This window comes from Procambarus clarkii, chromosome 73, assembly GCF_040958095.1.
Source record: "Procambarus clarkii isolate CNS0578487 chromosome 73, FALCON_Pclarkii_2.0, whole genome shotgun sequence".
NCBI lineage: Eukaryota > Metazoa > Arthropoda > Malacostraca > Decapoda > Cambaridae > Procambarus > Procambarus clarkii.
The window spans coordinates 13,329,024-13,350,680 of record NC_091222.1 but is presented as its reverse complement, the minus strand read 5'-3'; the positions used below and the strand labels follow the sequence as shown (position 1 = coordinate 13,350,680).

The following is a 21,657-nucleotide window of genomic DNA, read 5'->3' as shown; positions in this document are numbered from 1 at the left end:
TCAGGAAAACTTGGCTTATTAGGCAAATCGGGCCTTGCATAGTAGGCCGAGAAGTGCATTCTGTGTAGTAGCACGAGAAGTGCTACTAGGTACGACATATATAATATATATATATATATATATATATATATATATATATATATATATATATATATATATATATATATATATATATATATATGTCGTACCTAGTAGCCAGAACGCACTTCTCGGCCTACTATGCAAGGCCCGATTTGCCTAATAAGCCAAGTTTTACTGAATTATTATATTTTCTCTAAGTTTTTTTATAATGAAATGATAACGCTACCGATTTCATTATGTATGAGGTCAATTTTGTTTTTATTGGAGTTAAAATTAACGTAGATATATGACCGAATCAAACCAACCCTACCTAACCTAACCTAACTTATCTTTATAGGTTAGGTTAGGTTAGGTAGCCAAGAAAGCTAGGTTAGGTTAGGTTAGGTATGTTAGGTAGTCGAAAAAGAATTAATTCATGAAAACTTGGCTTTTTAGGCAAATCGGGCATTGCATAGTAGGCCGAGTACGACGTTCTGGCTACTAGGTACGACATTATATATATATATATATATATATATATATATATATATATATATATATATATATATATATATATATATATATATATATATTTATATATATATATATATATATGTCGTTCCAAGTAGCCAGAACTCACTTCTCAGCCTACTATGCAAGGCCCAATTTGCCTAAAAAGCCAAGTTTTCATGAATTAATTGTTTTTCGACAACCTAACCTACCTAACCTAACCTAACCTAACTTTTTCGGCTACTTAACCTAACGTAGCCAATAAAGATAGGTTAGGTTAGGTTAGGTAGGGTTGGTTAGGCTCGGTCATATATCTACGTTAATTTTAACTCTAATAAAAAAAATGACCTCATACATAATGAAATTGGTAGCTTTATCATTTCACAAGAAAAAAATTTGAGAAAATATATTAGTTCAGGAAAACTTGGCTTATTAGGTAAATCGGGCCTTGCATAGTAGGCTGAGAAGTGCGTTCTGGCTACTAGGTACGACATATATGTATATATATATATATATATATATATATATATATATATATATATATATATATATATATATATATATATATATATATATATGTCGTACCTAATAGCCAGAACGCACTTCTCAGCCTACTATTCAAGGCCCGATTTGCCTAATAAGCCAAGTTTTCATGAATTAATGTTTTTTCGTCTACCTAACCTACCTAACCTAACCTAACCTAACCTAGCTTTTTTTGGCTACCTATCCTAACCTTACCTATAAATATAGGTTAGGTTAGGTTAGGTAGGGTTGGTTAGATTCGGTCATATATCTACGTTAATTTTAACTCCAATAAAAAAATTGACCTCATACATAGAGAAAAGGGTTGCTTTATCATTTCATAAGAAAAAAAATAGAGAAAATATATTAATTCAGGAAAACTTGGCTTATTAGGCAAATCGGGCCTTGTATAGTAGGCTGAGAAGTGCGTTCTGGCTACTAGGTACGACATATATATATATATATATATATATATATATATATATATATATATATATATATATATATATATATATATATATATATATATATATATATATATATATATATACCTGAATTAATATATTTTCTCTATTTTTTTTCTTATGAAATGATAAAGCTACCCATTTCATTATGCATGAGGTCAATTTTTTTTTATTGAAGTTAAAATTAACGTAGATATATGACCGAACCTAACCAACCCTACCTAACCTAACCTAACCTATCTTTATAGGTTAGGTTTGGTTAGGTAGCCCAAAAAGGTAGGTTAGGTTAGGTTAGGTAGGTTAGGTAGTCGAAAAACAATTAATTCATGAAAACTTAGCTTATTAGGCAAATCGGGCCTTGCATAGTAGGCTGAGAAGTGCGTTCTGGCTACTAGGTACGACATATATATATATATATATATATGTCGTACCTAGTAGCCAGAACTCACTTCTCAGCCTACTATGCAAGGCCCGATTTGCCTAATAAGCCTAGTTTTCATGAATTAATGTTTTTTCGACAACCTAACCTACCTAACCTAACCTAACCTAACGTTTTCGGCTACCTAACCTAACCTAACCTATAAAGATAGGTTAGGTTAGGTTAGGTAGGGTTGGTTAGGTTCGGTCATATATCTACGTTAATTTTAACTCCAATAAAAAAAAATTGACCTCATTCATAATAAAATGGGTAGCTTTATCATTTCATAAGAAAAAAATTAGAGAAAATATATTAATTCAGTAAAACTTGGCTTATTAGGCAAATCGGGCCTCGCATAGTAGGCTGAGAAGTGAGTTCTGCCTACTAGGTACGACATATATATATATATATATATATATATATATATATATATATATATATATATATATATATATATATATATATATATATATATATATATGTCGTACCTAATAGCCAGAACTCACTTCTTGGCCTACTATGCAAGGCCCGATTTGCCTAATAAGCCAAGTTTTCATGAATTAATGTTTTTTTCGACTACCTAACCTACCTAACCTAACCTAACCTAACTTTTTCTGCTACCTAACCCAACCTAACCTATAAAGATAGGTTAGGTTAGGTTAGGTAGGGTTGGTTAGGTTCGGTCATATATCTACGTTAATTTTAACTCTAATAAAAAAAAATTGACCTCATACATAATGAAATGGGTAGCTTTATCATTTCATAAGAAAAAAATTAGAGAAAATATATTAATTCAGGAAAACTTGGCTTATTAGGCAAATCGGGCATTGCATAGTAGGCCGAGAAGTGCATTCTGGCTACTAGGTACGACATATATATATATATATATATATATATATATATATATATATGTCGTACCTAATAGCCAGAACGCACTTCTCAGCCTACTATTCAAGGCCCGATTTGCCTAATAAGCCAAGTTTTCATGAATTAATGTTTTTTCGTCTACCTAACCTACCTAACCTAACCTAACCTAGCTTTTTTAGGCTACCTAACCTAACCTTACCTATAAATATAGGTTAGGTTAGGTTAGGTAGGGTTGGTTAGGTTTGGTCATATATCTACGTTAATTTTAACTCCAATAAAAAAAAATTGACCTCATACATAGAGAAAAGGGTTGCTTTATCATTTCATAAGAAAAAAATTGTAGTAAATATATTAATTCAGGAAAACTTGGCTTATTAGGCAAATCGGGCCTTGAATAGTAGGCTTAGAAGTGAGTTCTGGCTACTAGGTACGACATATATATATATATATATATATATATATGTCGTACCTAGTACCTAGTACCTGGCTACTAGGTACGACATATATATATATATATATATATATATATATATATATATATATATATATATATATATATATATATATATATATATATATATATATATATGTCGTACCTAGTACCTAGTAGCCAGAACTCACTTTTCAGCCTACTATTCAAGGCCCGATTTGCCTAATAAGCCAAGTTTTCCTGAATTAATATATTTACTATAATTTTTTTCTTATGAAATGATAAAGCAACCCTTTTCTCTATGTATGAGGTCATTTTTTTTTTATTGGAGTTAAAATTAACGTAGATATATGACCGAACCTAACCAACCCTACCTAACCTAACCTAACCTATATTTATAGGTAAGGTTAGGTTAGGTAGCCAAAAAAAGCTAGGTTAGGTTAGGTTAGGTAGGTTAGGTAGACGAAAAAACATTAATTCATGAAAACTTGGCTTATTAGGCAAATCGGGCCTTGAATAGTAGGCAGAGAAGTTAGGTACGACATATATATATATATATATATATATATATATATATATATATATATATATATATATATATATATATATATATATATATAAATATATATATATATATATATATATATATATATATATATATATATATATATATATATATATATATATATATATATATATATATATATATATATATATATATATATATATATATGGTTTCGTGGAAAACATCATAAAAAGGAAAGTGAAACGCCATGCAACCTCTGAAGAAACAACTAACACAACACCTATACCCCCTATTAGACTATTTTACAGGAACTTCTTTTCCACAGCCCATAAAACGGAGGAAAGGGTCCTGAAAGATATTGTCAGTAGAAACGTTATCCCTACAGACAGAAATCAGAAGATACAACTGACGATTTACTATAAAACCAGAAAAACGGCCAGCCTACTCATGAGAAACTCTCCTGACACAAAGCAGAACGCTTTAAAAAAGACCAACGTCGTCTATGCCTTCAAATGCCCTCTTGGGGACTGTAAGCCTCAAAACCCCCTAGTATATAAGCAAGACAACAACATCTCTTTCCAGGTGTTTAACGATGCATAAGCAACAGGGCTCCATTAAGGAACATATAATCTCTTCCCACAAACAAACCATCACCAGAGAAATCTTAGCAAACAACACAGAAATCATCGATAGATACAGCGATAGCAGGCGGCTTGACGTCTGCGAGGCACTACATATCAAGAAGTCAACACCAGCAATCAACAGCCAATTAATGCACAACTATATTCTACCAACTTCAAGACTCCGCTCCAATATAGAAGCATCATGAAGTATGGCCCAATGGGCTTTCTACAATTACTTCCATTCAACACTTATTGTTTCGTGTTCTGTCTTGTGTTTGAATTTAATGCCCATTGTTGAAAGTTTGTTTTCACCTCATCCACCTCACCCAAATGTAGATATAAAATCGAAAATGTGTAAGCTCTATTCAGTTTCAGTTGTGTGTTTGTAAACTAATGTCTTTGAAAATGTTATAAGTTTTACGAAACACGCTCAAGTGTCGCGTCAGACTAGAAATAAAAATGAATTTTGGAGAATTGATCTTTGAATTACCATCAACAGTGAAATGAAACGTAAGAAAGATCGAGAAAATTCGTGTTAGAATTATTAATCTTACTTTTTCGGTCATATTTAATAATATATGTCTACAGGAAAGACTGCTACCAAAATATACTAATATATATATATATGTATATATATATATATATATATATATATATATATATATATATATATATATGTATATATTTATGTATATATGTATATATATATATATATATATATATATATATATATATATATATATATATATATATATATATATATATATATATATATATATATATATATATATATATAATTGTATAATATCATACCATATAATAAAAAATCCAAAGTATATCCTGGAATCTGGAGATTATATATCATATACCCAAGAATACTTATAACAGCATCATAATAAAAATGTACCTCAACAGGGTCAGCAAATGGAAGAGATGAATCTTCTAGGATGTGTAGCAGATCAAGAGCCCCGTCAACCGTAGAAGGCCCATTTATCACCAACACGGTGGGCTTTTTATATTCAGCAAGAGCTGCATCAATCTTCTTCTCTGAGAAAGTGTCTCCTATCACTAGTTTGGCGCCACTGTCTTCCAGCTGCCGAAGGATTTCCCCTGTGTGGCAGCCAGACTTACAGTAAACAATCGGAATCCTTTATGGGTTTCCTAAATGAATGCATTTTATTCCCATGAAAATGTTTTCTGTAAGTTATATCTTGTATTACAGAAGAACTTATTTTACAATTAAAAAAACAAAGAATACAAACAAGTGAATGAAACGCATATTTAAAGTATCATGTGAAGCCTAGCTCAAAAACTTATTAAACCTAAAACATTTTTAGCTAATATGGTCAATGGAAATTAGACATGTGATATTATGAGAAGATAATTCTGGCCACAATCATTTGCACAAAGAAAAAAAAATTTAATTAAGAGTAACAAAAAAGGTTTAACCTAATATAATGTGAAGTTGAAGAATAATTAATCATAATATTTGAAATTAAATATGTTTGTATACAAAAATATCTAAGATGAATTTAGATTTTTATTAATCAAAATATATCATCAGTCCTTCAGGAAAAGATTTGATTTGTGTTGATTATACAAATAATTTTCCGAAGGGAATATAAACATTTTATTACAAAGAATAATGCAATTCCGATTCCCATTTACATTACAGGATTTTGTCCAGTAACCTATAAATGCATTCAAAGTTTACTACTATAAATATGGCATAATAGAGCACACTGGTATTGCTTGCCTGGTGTATAAGTAGGGTTGACACCAGTGACAATGGCTCCAATGCTTATGGCTCCCAGCATAACAATGGGATATTCTGGACAGTTGAGCATTATAATGGCTACAAAGTCACCTTTCTTGATGCCCAGTTTGTTCAGCATGCCCGCCCACCTGGCTATGCGGTCCACCAGCTGAGAGAAGGAGTACCTCCGGCGCGTCACTCCACACTCCTGTCAAGTCTCTTCATAAAATATTTGCATCGAATAACTAAAGTAAAGAACTATTAAGTATATTTATCATTTATGTAAAATATTTAGAATTATTTATATTAACAAATATTTTTCTCATAAATATATATATATATATATATATATATATATATATATATATATATATATATATATATATATATATATATATATATATATATATATATATATATATATATATGCAAACAAGCCTGAATGGTCCCCAGGACTATATACAACTGAAAACTCACACCCCAGAAGTGACTCGAACCCATACTCCCAGGAGCAACGCAACTGGTATGTACAGGGACGCCTTAATCCGCTTGACCATCACGACCGGACATAAGGAAGTGATAGCCGAAGCTATTTGAACCACTTCCCCGCCGGCACTCGGATGGTAATCTTGGGCATAGCATTTTATCAAATCACCTCATTCTTTGGGGCACACGTGAGGAACACAAATGCAAACAAGCCTGAATGGTCCCCAGGACAGGTCGTGATGGTCAAGCGGATTAAGGCGTCCCTGTACATACCAGTTGCGTTGCTCCGGGGAGTATGGGTTCGAGTCACTTCTGGGGTGTGAGTTTTCAGATGTATATAGTCCTGGGGACCATTCAGGCTTGTTTGCATTTGTGTTCCTCACGTGTGCCCCAAAGAATGAGGTGATTTGATAAAATGCTATGTCCAAGATTACCATCCGAGTGCCGGCGGGGAAGTGGTTCAAATAGCTTCGGCTATCACTTCCTTATGTCCGGTCGTGATGGTCAAGCGGATTAAGGCGTCCCTGTACATACCAGTTGCGTTGCTCCTGGGAGTATGGGTGTGAGTTTTCAGTTATATATATATATATATATATATATATATATATATATATATATATATATATATATATATATTTTTTTTTTTGAAGGAACTGGGTTCTAGGCTCATTGAAACAACAAGGGACCCGAGAGCTGCAAGCTTTCTTTTCCAGCGCCTCAGTGTGGCGATACAGAGGGGAAATGCGCACTGCATCCAGGGTTCCTGCCCGCCATCTGAGGAGCTGGAGGAACTCGACAACCTATGACAACCATCTTTGTAACCCATATGTAACTCCTTTTTTGTAACAAAGTTCAAATAAAGTAAATATATATGTGTACATACAAAAGAATGGGGGTGGTAGGAGAAGATAATATTAGTGTTCAGTGAGAGACCACAAGGTCTCCTCTGAATACTTTTTATTTTCTTCTCCGAGGCTATGGGTCCCCACATTGGCACCATATATATATATATATATATATATATATATATATATATATATATATATATATATATATATATATATATATATATATATATATATATATATATATATATATATATATATATATATATATATATATATATATTAGTATATTTTGGTAGCAGTCTTTCCTGTAGACATATATTATTAAATATGACCGAAAAAGTAAGATTAATAAATCTAACACGAATTTTCTCAATCTTTCGTACATTTATTTTCACTGTTGGAGGTAAATCAAAAATCAATTCTCCAAAATTCATTTTTATTTCTAGTCTGACGCGACACGAGCGCGTTTCGTAAAACTTATTACATTTTCAAAGACTTTAGTTCACAAATACACAATTGAATAGAACTTACGCATCTCCGATTTTATATCTACATTTGAGTGAGGTGGAAGGGGTGATGTGGCATTAACACAAGACAGAACAAGATGTGGCATTAATAGGGTATTAATTTCATCAACACAAGACAGAACAAGAGTATTAATAGGGTATTAATTTCATCAACACAAGACAGAACACGAAACAATGGATATTGAATAGAAGTGTTTGTAGAAAGCCTATTGGTCCATATTTCTCGATGCTTCTATATTGGAGCGGAGTCTTGAGGTGGGTAGAATATAGTTGTGCATTAATTGGCTGTTGATTGCTGGTGTTGACTTCTTGATGTGTAGTGCCTCGCAAACGTCAAGCCGCCTGCTATCGCTGTATCTATCGATGATTTCTGTGTTGTTTACTAGAATTTCTCTGGCGATGGTTTGGTTGTGGGAAGAGATTATATGTTCCTTAATGGAGCCCTGTTGCTTATGCATCGTTAAACGCCTAGAAAGAGATGTTGTTGTCTTGCCTATATACTGGGTTTTTTGGAGCTTACAGTCCCCAAGAGGGCATTTGAAGGCATAGACGACGTTAGTCTCTTTTAAAGCGTTCCATTTTGTGTCAGGAGAGTTTCTCATGAGTAGGCTGGCCGTTTTTCTGGTTTTATAGTAAATCGTCAGTTGTATCCTCTGATTTTTGTCTGTAGGGATAACGTTTCTATTAACAATATCTTTCAGGACCCTTTCCTCCGTTTTATGAGCTGTGGAAAAGAAGTTCCTGTAAAATAGTCTAATAGGGGGTATAGGTGTTGTGTTAGTTGTCTCTTCAGAGGTTGCATGGCGTTTCACTTTCCTTCTTATGATGTCTTCGACGAAACCATTGGAGAAGCCGTTGTTGACTAGGACCTGCCTTACCCTACAGAGTTCTTCGTCGACTTGCTCCATTCTGAGCTGTAGCTGAGAGCACGGTCGACATATGTGTTAACAACACTCCTTTTGTACCTGTCTGGGCAGTCGCTGTTGGAATTTAGGCACATTCCTATGTTCGTTTCCTTAGTGTAGATACACTACACTCGTTTCTACACTAAGGAAACGAACATAGGAATGTTCGTTTCCCCACTGTCAATGTGAGAGAACTCGTGTCCAGCTTATAAGCCTATATATAAGCACACTCATCTGGTGCCCTCGGGAAGTGGAGTTATTTGGGATGTATATATATATATATCTCGAAGTCTTTACTTCTTTGTAGGGTCTGATGGTGTAGTGGGTTAAAGCATATTAGTTATGGCAGCTACTGGAAGGTAGTTGTGCTTTCTGGGTTCGAGTCCCACTGGTGGGTGTTGTCCAAAGATTGTTATCTTCACTTGTGGTTTATGCAAGTATAGGCTTATAAGCTGGACATGAGTTCTCTCACATTGACAGTGGCTTGACGAAAAATGCAGACTAACCCCACACTCATCTGGTGCCCTCGGGAAGTGGAGATATTTGGGATGTATATATATATATCTCGAAGTCTTTACTTCTTTTGTAGGGTCTGATGGTGTAGTGGGTTAAAGCATACTAGTTATGGCAGCTACTGGAAGGTAGTTGTGCTTTCTGGGTTCGAGTCCCACTGGTGGGTGTTGTCCAAAGATTGATATATATATATATATATATATATATATATATATATATATATATATATATATATATATATATATATATATATATATATATATATACATATATATATATATATATATATACATATATATATATATATATATATATATATATATATATATATATATATATATATATATATATATATATATATATATATATATATATCATTTAAGACACTCAACCCACCAGGGGACTCGAACACTGGCCAACAAGGTGGCAGTTACACACTGTATCAACTACACCATACTTCAGAGCTTTAAAGAGGTAGGAATTCTGGGGTATTTAACCAACCAGAATTCCATTCCTCTCCAGGCAATGAGATAGTGAGGGACCTCTGGTGTTCTTTCATCGAGCCCTGTTATGTGGGAGAACTCAGTGCCAAATGCTTAATGAACAAACTTGCTTATAACCGCAAGCTGAAGTGTATAATTTTTTTAGACACTCAACCCACCAGGGGACTCGAACACTGGCCAACAAGGTGGCAGTTACACACTGTATCCACTACACCATACTTCAGAGCCCTGAAGTATGAGCCCCATCACCCATGTGGTGGTGTCAGATCGACACCACCACATCACCGAAACCAGGATCATCTAGAAATTGACAACACTATTTGAAGGACCCACGGCAGTTCCACGACCCAGAGATGGCTTCTTAAACCTTGCTGGAATCAACCTCACTGACGACCAAATCACTCTCTTAAATCTGGGTATAAACTCTCACGTTATGTCCAGACCGAGTGAGATGGCCCGGAAAGTGGAGTTAGAGATCCTATTGGACGATATATTCGACCTCGAGAAGTAAAAGATGGTGACCACTAAAGACACCTTGCAAGCAGAACTTATTGCAGAAGGAGGAAAGATTCGTGGTAACTACAGAAGCACCACACTGTCCCCCGAACTCAAAGTGGCAGCTAAGAGCCTTCGTGAGAACAAGGAGATAGTCGTCAGGAAAGGTGACAAGTTGCCAATATACGTCATTCTTAGAAAAGAAGAATATCTGGCAAAAATAAACCTCATACTGTCCAACCAAACCAAATTCCAAGGGGTAACGAAGGACACTACTGCCGAATTGAAAACGAAGGTAAACAGATTGATCGAAACTGTGAATGCCAAGAAATCCGGACTCCACCTGCCAAAAGTTGTTGGGGAATACAAACCTGGGTATGTCTATGAAAATGTCAAGACCCACATGCTTGGAAACCCACTTCGGCCAATCATCAGCCAGATACCCACACCCACATACAGATTGGGTAAACGACTCAACGGGTTGCTGACTTCTTACGTACCTTGTGCTTTTAGCCTGAAGTCTCCCAAGGAGTTTGTTGACTACCTGCGGAGAGCGCAGGCCGCGGGGATAGGAGCCTCATTGGATGTAGAGTCACTGATTACCAACGTGACGGTGGACGAAACAATCGGGATGATAGCAGACAGAGTGTATCGAGACCCAGCTTGCACTCCTCTTGACATGCCAGAAAACACACTGAGGAAACTACTCCAAGCCTGCACTAAAGAGGCACTTTCCTTGAGCCCTGATGGGCACATGTATAATGAAGTAGATGGGGTCGCCATGGGCGTTCCCCCCCCCCCCCCTAGGAGTCCTGTTTGCGAACTTCTATATGGGCACCATCGAGCAGAGGGTCTTAGTTGACATGGGCTTCAAACCCGCATATACTGCAGGTATGTTGACGACATTTTGATTGGAAGCAAGTCGATGAAGAACTCTGTAGGGTAAGGCAGGTCCTAGTAAACAACGGCTTCTCTAACGGTTTCGTTGAAGACATCATAAATAGAGAGGTGAAACGCCATGCAACCTCTGAAGAGTCAACCAACACAACACTTGTACCCCCTATTAGACTATTTTACAGGAACTTCTTTTCAACGGCTCATAAAACAGAGGAAAGGGTCCTGAAAGATATTGTTGATAGGAACGTTATCCCTACAGATAAAAATCAGAAAATACAATTGACAATTTATTTTAAAAACAAAAAAACTTCAAATCTACTCATGAAAAACTCTCCAGATACCAAGCAGAACGAATTAAAGCAGACCAACGTCGTCTATGCCCTTAAATGCCCACTTAAGGACTGTAAGCCTAAAGAACTCAGCATATAGGCAAGACAACAACGTCTCTTTCCAGGCGATATATATGTATGTGTATATATATAAATATATAAATATATATATATATATATATATATATATATATATATATATATATATATATATATATATATATATATATATATATATATATATATATATATATATATTAGTATATTTTGGTAGCAGTCCTGCCCCCCGAGCTCAAAGCGGCAGCTAAAAGCCTTCTTTTGTTCGTGCCTCCTTGTTCGTGAGAACAAGGAGATAGTTGTCAGGAGAGGTGACAAGTCGTCAATATACGTCATTCTTAAAAAAGACGAATATCTGGCGAAAATGAACCTCATACTCTCTGACCAAACTAAATTCCAAAGGGTAACGAAGGACACTACAGCCGAATTGAAAGCAAAGGTCAACAAACTAATCGAAACTGTGAACGCCAAGAAATCAGGACTCCACCTGCCAAAGATTATTGGGGAATATAAACCTGGATATGCGTATGGAAATGTCAAGACACACAAGCTTGGAAACCCACTTCGGCTAATCATTAGCCAGATACCCACACCCCCGTACAGACTAGCGAAGCGACTCAACGGCCTGCTGACCCCTTATGTCCCTTGCGCCTTCAGCCTGAAGTCGCCAAAGGAGTTTGTTGACTTACTGCGGGGCACACGGACCCACAGGAATAAGAGCCTCGTTGGACGTAGAATCGTTGTTCACCAACGTACCAGTGGACGAGACAATCGGGATGATAGCCGACAGAGTGTATCGTGATCCAGCCTGTACTCCTCTTGACATACCAGAAAATATCCTAAGGAAACTACTCCAAGCTTGTACTAAAGAGGAACCCTTCTTGAGCCCGGATGGGCACATGTATAAGCAAGTAGATGGGGTCGCCATGGGTTCTCCCCTAGGTGTCCTGTTTGCAAACTTCTACATGGGTACCATCGAGCAAAAAGTCATAGTCGACATGAACTTGAAACCGGCCATATACTGCAGGTATGTTGACGACATTTTTACACAGGTACCTGATGTCAGACATCTGCAGGAGCTGAAGGAGGCATTTGAGCGGAGTTCCGTGCTGCATTTCACTTACGAGATGGAAAAGGATGGGAAGCTGCCCTTTCTAGATGTAACAGTCATGGAAAAGAGCGGAGGTTTCCACACTGCAGTCTACACTAAGGAAACGAACATAGGAATGTGCCTAAAGGCCAACAGCGACTGCCCAGACAGGTACAAGAGGAATGTTGTTAACGCATATGTCGACCGTGCTCTAAGCCACAGCTCAGAATGAAAGCAAGTCGACGAAGAACTCTGTAGGGTAAGGCAGGTCCTAGTCAACAACGGCTTCTCCAATGGTTTCGTTGAAGACATCATAAGAAGGAAAGTGAAACGCCATGCAACCTCTGAAGAGACAACTAACACAACACCTATACCCCCTATTAGACTATTTTACAGGAACTTCTTTTCCACAGCTCATAAAACAGAGGAAAGGGTCCTGAAAGATATTGTTAATAGAAACGTTATCCCTACAGACAAAAATCAGAGGATACAACTGACGATTTACTATAAAACCAGAAAAACGGCCAGCCTACTCATGAGAAACTCTCCAGACACAAAGCAGAACGCTTTAAAAGAGACCAACGTCGTCTATGCCTTCAAATGCCCACTTGGGGACTGTAAGCTCCAAAAAACCCAGTATATAGGCAAGACAACCACATCTCTTTCTAGGCGTTTAACGATGCATAAACAACAGGGTTCCATTAAGGAACATATAATCTCTTCCCACAACCAAACCATCGCCAGAGAAATCCTAGTAAACAACACAGAAATCATCGATAGATACAGCGATAGCAGGCGGCTTGACGTTTGCGAGGCACTACACATTAAGAAGTCAACACCAGCAATCAACAGCCAATTAATGCACAACTATATTCTACCCACCTCAAGACTCCGCTCCAATATAGAAGCATCAAGAAATATGGACCAATAGGCTTTCTACAATCACTTCCATTTCAATACCCATTGTTTCATGTTCTGTCTTGTGTTGATGAAATTAATACCCTATTAATGCCACCTCTTTTTCTGTCTTGTGTTGATGAAATTAATACTCTATTAATGCCACCTCACCCTATCCACCTCACTCAAATGTAGATATAAACAAAATCGGAGATGTGTAAGTTCTATTCAGTAGTGTATTTGTAAACTAAAGTCTTTGAAAATGTAGTTTTAAGAAACGCGCTCGCGTCGCGTCAGATTAGAAATAAAAATGAATTTTGGAGAATTGATTTTTGAATTACCTCCAACAGTGAAAAGAAATGTACGAAAGATTGAGAAAATTCGTGTTAGAATTATTAATCTTACTTTTTCAGTCATATTTAATATATATATATATATATATATATATATATATATATATATATATATATATATATATATATATATATATATATATATATATACATATATATATATATATATATATATATATATATATATATATATATATATATATATATATATATATATATATATATATATATATATATACCTGCTTTTAGGTGAGGTGATATGTTACAACAGTTTTGGATGAGGTGAAAACAAACTTTCAACACAAGATAGAACACGAAGCAATGGGTATAATATTGGGTAAGTTAAAGGGAAGAATGGAAGTAACTGCAAAAGGCTTATTGGCACATATTTCTTGATGCTTCTATATTGGTGCGGAGTCTTCAAGTGGGTACAATATAGTTGTGCATTAATTGGCTGTTGATTGCTGGTGTTGACTTCTTGATGTGTAGTGCCTCGCAGATATGAAGCCGCCTGCTATCGCTGTATCTATTGATGATTCCTGTGTTTCTTTTTTTTTTGTTAAGACTTCTCTGGTGATAGTCTGGTTGTGGGAAGAGATTATATGTTCCTTAATGGAGCCCTGTTGCTTATGCACCAATATAGAAGCATGGCCGAGAAGTGAGTTCTGGCTACTAGGTACGACATATGTATATATATATATATATATATATATATATATATATATATATATATATATATATATATATATATATATATATATATATATATATATATATAAAGTTTGTGAGGGTACCACCTCTGGTGCCAATGTGGGGACCCATAGATCCATATATATATATATATATATATATATATATGTCGTACCTAGTAGCCAGAACTCACTTCTCAGCCTACTATGCGAGGCCCGATTTGCCTAATAAGCCAAGTTTTCCTGAATTAATATATTTTCTCTAATTTTTTTCTTATGAAATGATAAAGCTACGTATTTCATTATGTATGAGGTCAATTTTTTTTTATTGTAGTTAAAATTAACGTAGATATATGACCGAACCTAACCAACCCTACCTAACCTAACCTAACCTATCTCTATAGGTTAGGTTAGGTTAGGTAGCCGAAAACGTTAGGTTAGGTTAGGTTAGGTAGGTTAGGTTGTCGAAAAAACATTAATTCATGAAAACTAGGCTTATTAGGCAAATCAGGCCTTGCATAGTAGGCTGAGAAGTGAGTTCTGGCTATTAGGTACGACATATATATATATATATATATATATATATATATATATATATATATATATATATATATATATATATATATATATATATATATATACATATATATATATTAATATATTTTGTTTGCAGTCTTTCCAATAGACATATATTATTAAATATGACCGAAAAAGTAAGAATAATAATTCTAACACGAATTTTCTCGATATTTCTTATATTTCTTTTCACTGTTGATAGTAAATGAAAAATCAATTCTCCAAAATTCATTTTTATTTCTAGTCTGACGCGACACTTGATTACGAAACGTGTTCAAGTGTCGCGTCAGACTAGAAATAAAAATGAATTTTGGAGAATTGATTTTTCAATTACCATCAATTGTGAAAAGAAATATAAGAAATATTGAGAAAATTCTTGTTATAATTATTAATCTTACTTTTTCGGTCATATTTAATAATATATATATATATATATATATATATATATATATATATATATATATATATATATATATATATATATATATATATATATATATATAAATATATATATATATATATATATATATATATATATATATATATATATATATATATATAACATTTAAAAAGCTCTGGATTTGGAACTTATAATAATAATAAAGCAAATATGTATGTAAATTGTGTATATTTCACTTTTAACGACAAAATATATACCATAAAATAATAAAAGAGTTTTAACACACTGAATCTACAGAAGCATATTTGTTCACTCACTGTGGCTATCTGGTTGGCCCATTTAGAAGAGTCTTTGAGTATTTGACTGATCAAGTTGGTTGAGGACGGCTTAGGACTTGGAAAGTGTGAGGTGATGATCTTGTGGGAGACACAGGAGGTTGTGATAAGTCTGGCTCCTCGCCTGTGTGGGAGACGCAAGAGGTTGTGATGAGTCTGGCTCCTAGCCTGTGGGAGACGCAAGAGGTTGTGATGAGTCTGCCTCCTAGCCTGTGTGAGAGACGCAGGTGCTTATGATGAGTCTGGCTCCTAGCCCGTGTGGTCACTCATCTGAACTTAACAATACACGAAACTGGAGAAGGGTTGGAAAATATTATCTTGTATAAGAAAATCCAACAGATTATCTAATAAAATCTATCCCTCCACAAGTCACTGGGATTTTCGTGATATACAGCGGCCACAACCTAACTGAGTAATCAGTCTGGGAACCAACATATAAGATGATGAATAAGATAATTGTCTAATTAATATTCAACAGTAAACTCTTATTTAACACATTATTGTAGAAACTTAACGAAACGTTGCCTGGTGCGTTTTGTATTAGAAACACTGTGAAAACTGAGTGAGTGAAAACATTTTACTCACGACATCCCCCGCCATTGACTAGGCTGTGAAAGGAAATTTATATTTATTGAAACTACGATCATTTCTCAATCAGAGACAGCGCAATCATGTCATTTATTGACGAAGAAACATTTGCACAAAATTTGTATAACACACAACAATATAACCAAACACAGCACATCGGGTAAACAGCCTCACACAATTGGACACAAACTATTGCAAGTCAAGTCAATAACCCCAACAAATCAAGTGTACAAACCCCAGTAAGTCGAGGATACAACCCCGAGCAAGGTGAGTACTCAACCCCAGCAAGTCGAGGACACCTTCCCCAGCAAGTCGAGGACACCTTCCCCAGCAAGTCGAGGACACAACCCCAGCAAGTCGAGGACACAACCCCAGCAAGTAGAAGACACAACCCCCACAAGTTGAGTACTCAACCCCAGCAAATCGAGGACACCTTCCCCAGCAAGTCGAGGACACAACCCCAGCAAGTCGAGGACACAACCCCAGCAAGTCGAGGACACGACTCCAGCAAGTCGAGACCACAACCTCAGCAAGCCGAGGACACAACCACAGCAAGTCGAGGACACAACCCCAGCAAGTCGAGGACACAACCTCAGCAAGCCGAGGACACAACCACAGCAAGTCGAGGACACAACCCCAGCAAGTAGAGGACACACCCCCAGCAAGTCGAGGACACAACCCCAGCAAGTCGAGGACACAACCCCAGCAAGTCGAGGACACCTCCCCCAGCAAGTCGAGGACATCTTCCCCAGCAAGTCGAGGACACCTCCCTCAGCAGGTCGAGGACACAACCCCAGCAGGTAGAGGACACAACCCCAGCAAGTCGAGGACACAACCCAAGCAAGTAGAGGACACAACCCCAGCAGGTAGAGGACACAACCCCAGCAAGTCGAGGACACAACCCAAGCAAGTAGAGGACACAACCCCAGCAAGTCGAGGACATCTTCCCCAGCAAGTTGCGGACACATCCCCCAGCAAGTCGGGGACACCTCCCCAAGCAAGTCGAGGACATCTTCCCCAGCAAGTCGAGGACACCTCCCCCAGCAAGTCGAGGACACAACCCCAGCAAGTAGAGGACACAACCCCAGCAAGTAGAGGACACATCCCCAACAAGTCGAGGACACCTTCCCCAGCAAGTCGAGGACATCCCTCAGCAAGTCGAGGACACCTCCCCCAGCAAGTCGAGGACACCTCCCCCAGCAAGTCGAGGACACGTCCCCCAGCAAGTCGAGGACATCTTCCCCAGCAAGTCGAGGACACCTCTCTCAGCAAGTCGAGGACACAACCCCAGCAAGTAGAGGACACATCCCCAGCAAGTCGAGGACACCTCCCCCAGTAAGTCGAGGACATCCCCCAGCAAGTCGAGGACACCTTCCCCAGCAAGTCGAGGACATCCCCCAGCAAGTCGAGGACACCTTCCCCAGCAAGTCGAGGACACCTCCCCCAGCAAGTCGAGGACACCTCCCCCAGCAAGTCGGGGACACCTGTCCCTGCAAGTCGAGGTCACTTCCCCCTGCAAGTCGAGGACACCTCCCCCAGCAAGTCGAGGACACCTCCCCCAGCAAGTCGAGGACACCTCCCCCAGCAAGTCGAGGACACATCTTCCTGCAAGTCGAGGACACCTCCCCCTGCAAGTCGAGGACACCTCCCCCTGCAAGTCGAGGACACCTCCCCCTGCAAGTCGAGGACACCTCTCCCTGCAAGTCGAGGACACCTCCCCCTGCAAGTCGAGGACACCTCCCCCTGCAAGTCGAGGACACCTCCCCCAGCAAGTCGCGGACACCTCTCCCTGCAAGTCGAGGACACCTCCCCCTGCAAGTCGAGGACACCTCCCCCAGCAAGTCGAGGACACCTCTCCCTGCAAGTCGAGGACACCTCTCCCTGCAAGTCGAGGACACCTCCCCCAGCAAGTCGAGGACACCTCCCCCAGCAAGTCGAGGACACCTCCCCCAGCAAGTCGAGGACACCTCCCCCAGCAAGTCGAGGACACCTCCCCCTGCAAGTCGAGGACACCTCCCCCAGCAAGTCGCGGACACCTCTCCCTGCAAGTCGAGGACACCTCTCCCTGCAAGTCGAGGACACCTCCCCCAGCAAGTTGAGGACACCTCCCCCTGCAAGTCGAGGACACCTCCCCCAGCAAGTCGAGGACACCTCTCCCAGCAAGTCGAGGACACCTCTCCCTGCAAGTCGAGGACACCTCCCCCAGCAAGTCGAGGACACCTCCCCCTGCAAGTCGAGGACACCTCCCCCAGCAAGTCGAGGACACCTCTCCCTGCAAGTCGAGGACACAAACACACAACACTCACACAAACAACTGCATGAAGAACCAACCTTGTGCAAGAAGCCATGACTGTTGACGCTCCGCACCGGCCAGTGGCTCGCAACGCTGACGTCATCACAGCTGTGGATAATAAAAGACTTCATTGTCTCGTCTGTATTCGAGGGACATAAATGTCTTAGCAAATGCCCCCCAATTTGAACCTTTTTTAAATCTGAACCTTTTCTTAACGTTCAGATTTACAATCTATACACTAGGTTATACTAGGTTACAATCTTTACACTAAAACTGCTACTTCCCCTGACCCGCACTGTGGCATTGACTTCATTAGTTCCATTGACAAGTTTGTCAAATCTAACTCTAGTACTTTTTCGGACCTGTCTGCCTTTAGAAGGGCCCTTATCCCCGTTCTTAACAGCTTGTTTTCTAAAAATCATCACCTTCCTCGTCGCTTCCAGCTTGCCCTTGCCTCCCAGAAATCTAACAACTCTATTTTTATCCTTCCTTCCGACAAAGGCAATTCGGTGATTGTCCTTGACCGTGAGGACTACCTCCAGAAAGCAGATGTCTTACTCCCTGACTCCCGCACATATGCCCTTCTGACTTCTAACCCTTTGTATCGCCTTAAAACTTCCTTTAACCGCAAACTAAGACAGCTCTCTAGCCCTTAAACTGCGCATGGCATATATATACGCCCTGAGTAACATGTCCCATGGTGCGCATGGCGTATATATACGCCATAGGGTGCCAGGCCTGATTCAAATGGCCCGCGGCTACACGGGGTTCACAGTAACTTCCTCAGGGCTCTTGTACACAGATGCCATTTTAAAAAAAAATCGTGGGCAATATTCTCAGGTGTGAGAGGCACAGTACTGTTGGAGCAACCAAGGCCGGCGCACGCAGCATGAGCGAACAGCATTGATGTTCAGCTTGTGACCACAGCATCGCCGAAAAATGTCAAAATAAATATATAATTGTTATTATTTAGCGATGACAATATTACAGATGACCAATGACTGTGATATAAATAACCAGGGTTGTGATAATAGCAGGATTGTTGTAATAATTAGCGCTGTGGGAGGAGTGATGCTGAGAGACGGAGGGAGATAGCATCGTTTACTGACTATGTGGCCACCTGTTATTGTTTGCATTCACCATACCAGGTCAGTGGTTCTCTATGGTGAACACAAATGTAGATACTTATATATAATGTGTGTATTAATGTAATAACAGCAAACGGATTATGCTGGGAGGAGCCATATGGGTGACGGAGGTGACGTCGTCTGCACGATTTGTCTAGCTGTTTAGAGGGTGGCCACTATGCTCTTTGGGCGCACTACAAGCTTAGGTGTACAGTTACGGTGCATAAAACATGTAGATATTTATATATAATATGTGTATATAGGGTAATAACACTGCAAAAGGTATTGTTGGGGGAGAAAGTTTAGTGCGTGTGACCTTGAAAGAGTGAGGGAGCCGCCAGCCGCCATCTGTGTATAGCGACGACTCTTAGTGCCTGAACTAACTATATCAGCTTAGCTGTACAGTTGTGGTGAACAAAATATACACATACTTATATATAACGTCTGTATATAGTGTAATAACACCACAACTGGTATTGTTGGGGGAGAAAGTTTAGTGCGTGTGTTGAGGGAGTGGCAGCGAGTGGCTGGCTGGTGTGTGGCGGTAACTCCTCGTTGCTTTTCGACTCTCAATACCAACTTAGTGGTTCGTTATGGTGACCAAAACATGCCAATACTTATATATAACCTGTGTATAGAGTGTAATAGCAGCAAAACTATTTGTTTATAGTTTTATAAACATAATAATTGAATCACTAATATGCACATCATACTTTTGAGTATAGCGATTATTAACCACTTTTATTATATAAATATATTACAATACACACTATTGAATAATATTACTGCAAAAAAACTAAGAAAAAATCAATCGGAGACATTGAAACAATTAGGTAATAATATCTTTGTGGCAACTCCCATCTGTCAACGCGGGTGACGCTGACCAGGTCTGACGACCACTCTGTCAACGCCCACTTTTTGCCAGACTTCCTCGGTCAATTGCGCCCAAAATATGTCACCTACGATTTTTTTTTATTTTTTCCGTGCTCAAAGGACACAAATTAACATGTTTAGAAGACGAAAAAAAAATTTTGAATTTTTTTTTTTTTTCTTGCGCACAGGGGTGTAATTGTCCGAAGGACCCCTGAGCAGTGTAAGGGCTAGTCTTTGTCCTCCTGACTTCGATCTCATTAAACGTTTCCGTGTCATCTGCCCATCTCTTCTTTATTTCTATGGTCTACCTAAGACTCATAAACCTGGTGTTCCTCTTCGTCCTATCACTTCTTCTCGGGGCTCTGTCAGCTATCCTCTTGCCTCCTGGCTCGCTAAAACTCTGACACCTTACCATGGCACTTTTTCCCCTGCCCACCTTCGTTACTCTCGGGACTTCATAGAAAGACTGTTCCTGCAGCCCTCTTGTAAGATGCTTAGGCTTGATGTAGACTTTCTGTTCACTAGTGTTCCCCTCGATGACGTTCTCTCTTTCCTTAAACAGAAGGCGACTGAGTGCCTTCTTCCTCTCCTGCTTCCCACTGACATTTTCCTCGAACTCATTAGACTCTTTGTTGACTCTAACTCTTTTCTTTCAACGGTAAATATTACACTCAAACAATCGGTGTTGCTATCGGTTCCC

General features: G+C 38.3%; 1 protein-coding gene across 3 annotated transcripts in view; it reads right to left on the bottom strand.

Moving 5' to 3' along the window:
• The window catches only part of LOC138349803 (uncharacterized), a 138,741-nt gene that overhangs the window by 30,974 nt on the left and 86,110 nt on the right, over positions 1-21,657 (bottom strand). For all 3 annotated transcript variants that reach the window (XM_069312670.1, XM_069312669.1, XM_069312671.1), the window contains 4 exons: positions 18,996-19,065; positions 16,059-16,200; positions 6,177-6,384; positions 5,328-5,530 (listed from right to left, as the gene is read on the bottom strand). In XM_069312670.1, coding sequence (XP_069168771.1) covers positions 5,328-5,530; positions 6,177-6,384; positions 16,059-16,200; positions 18,996-19,060 — 618 coding nt within the window. In that variant the 5' untranslated portion in view covers positions 19,061-19,065. The remainder of the gene's footprint in view (positions 1-5,327; positions 5,531-6,176; positions 6,385-16,058; positions 16,201-18,995; positions 19,066-21,657) is intronic.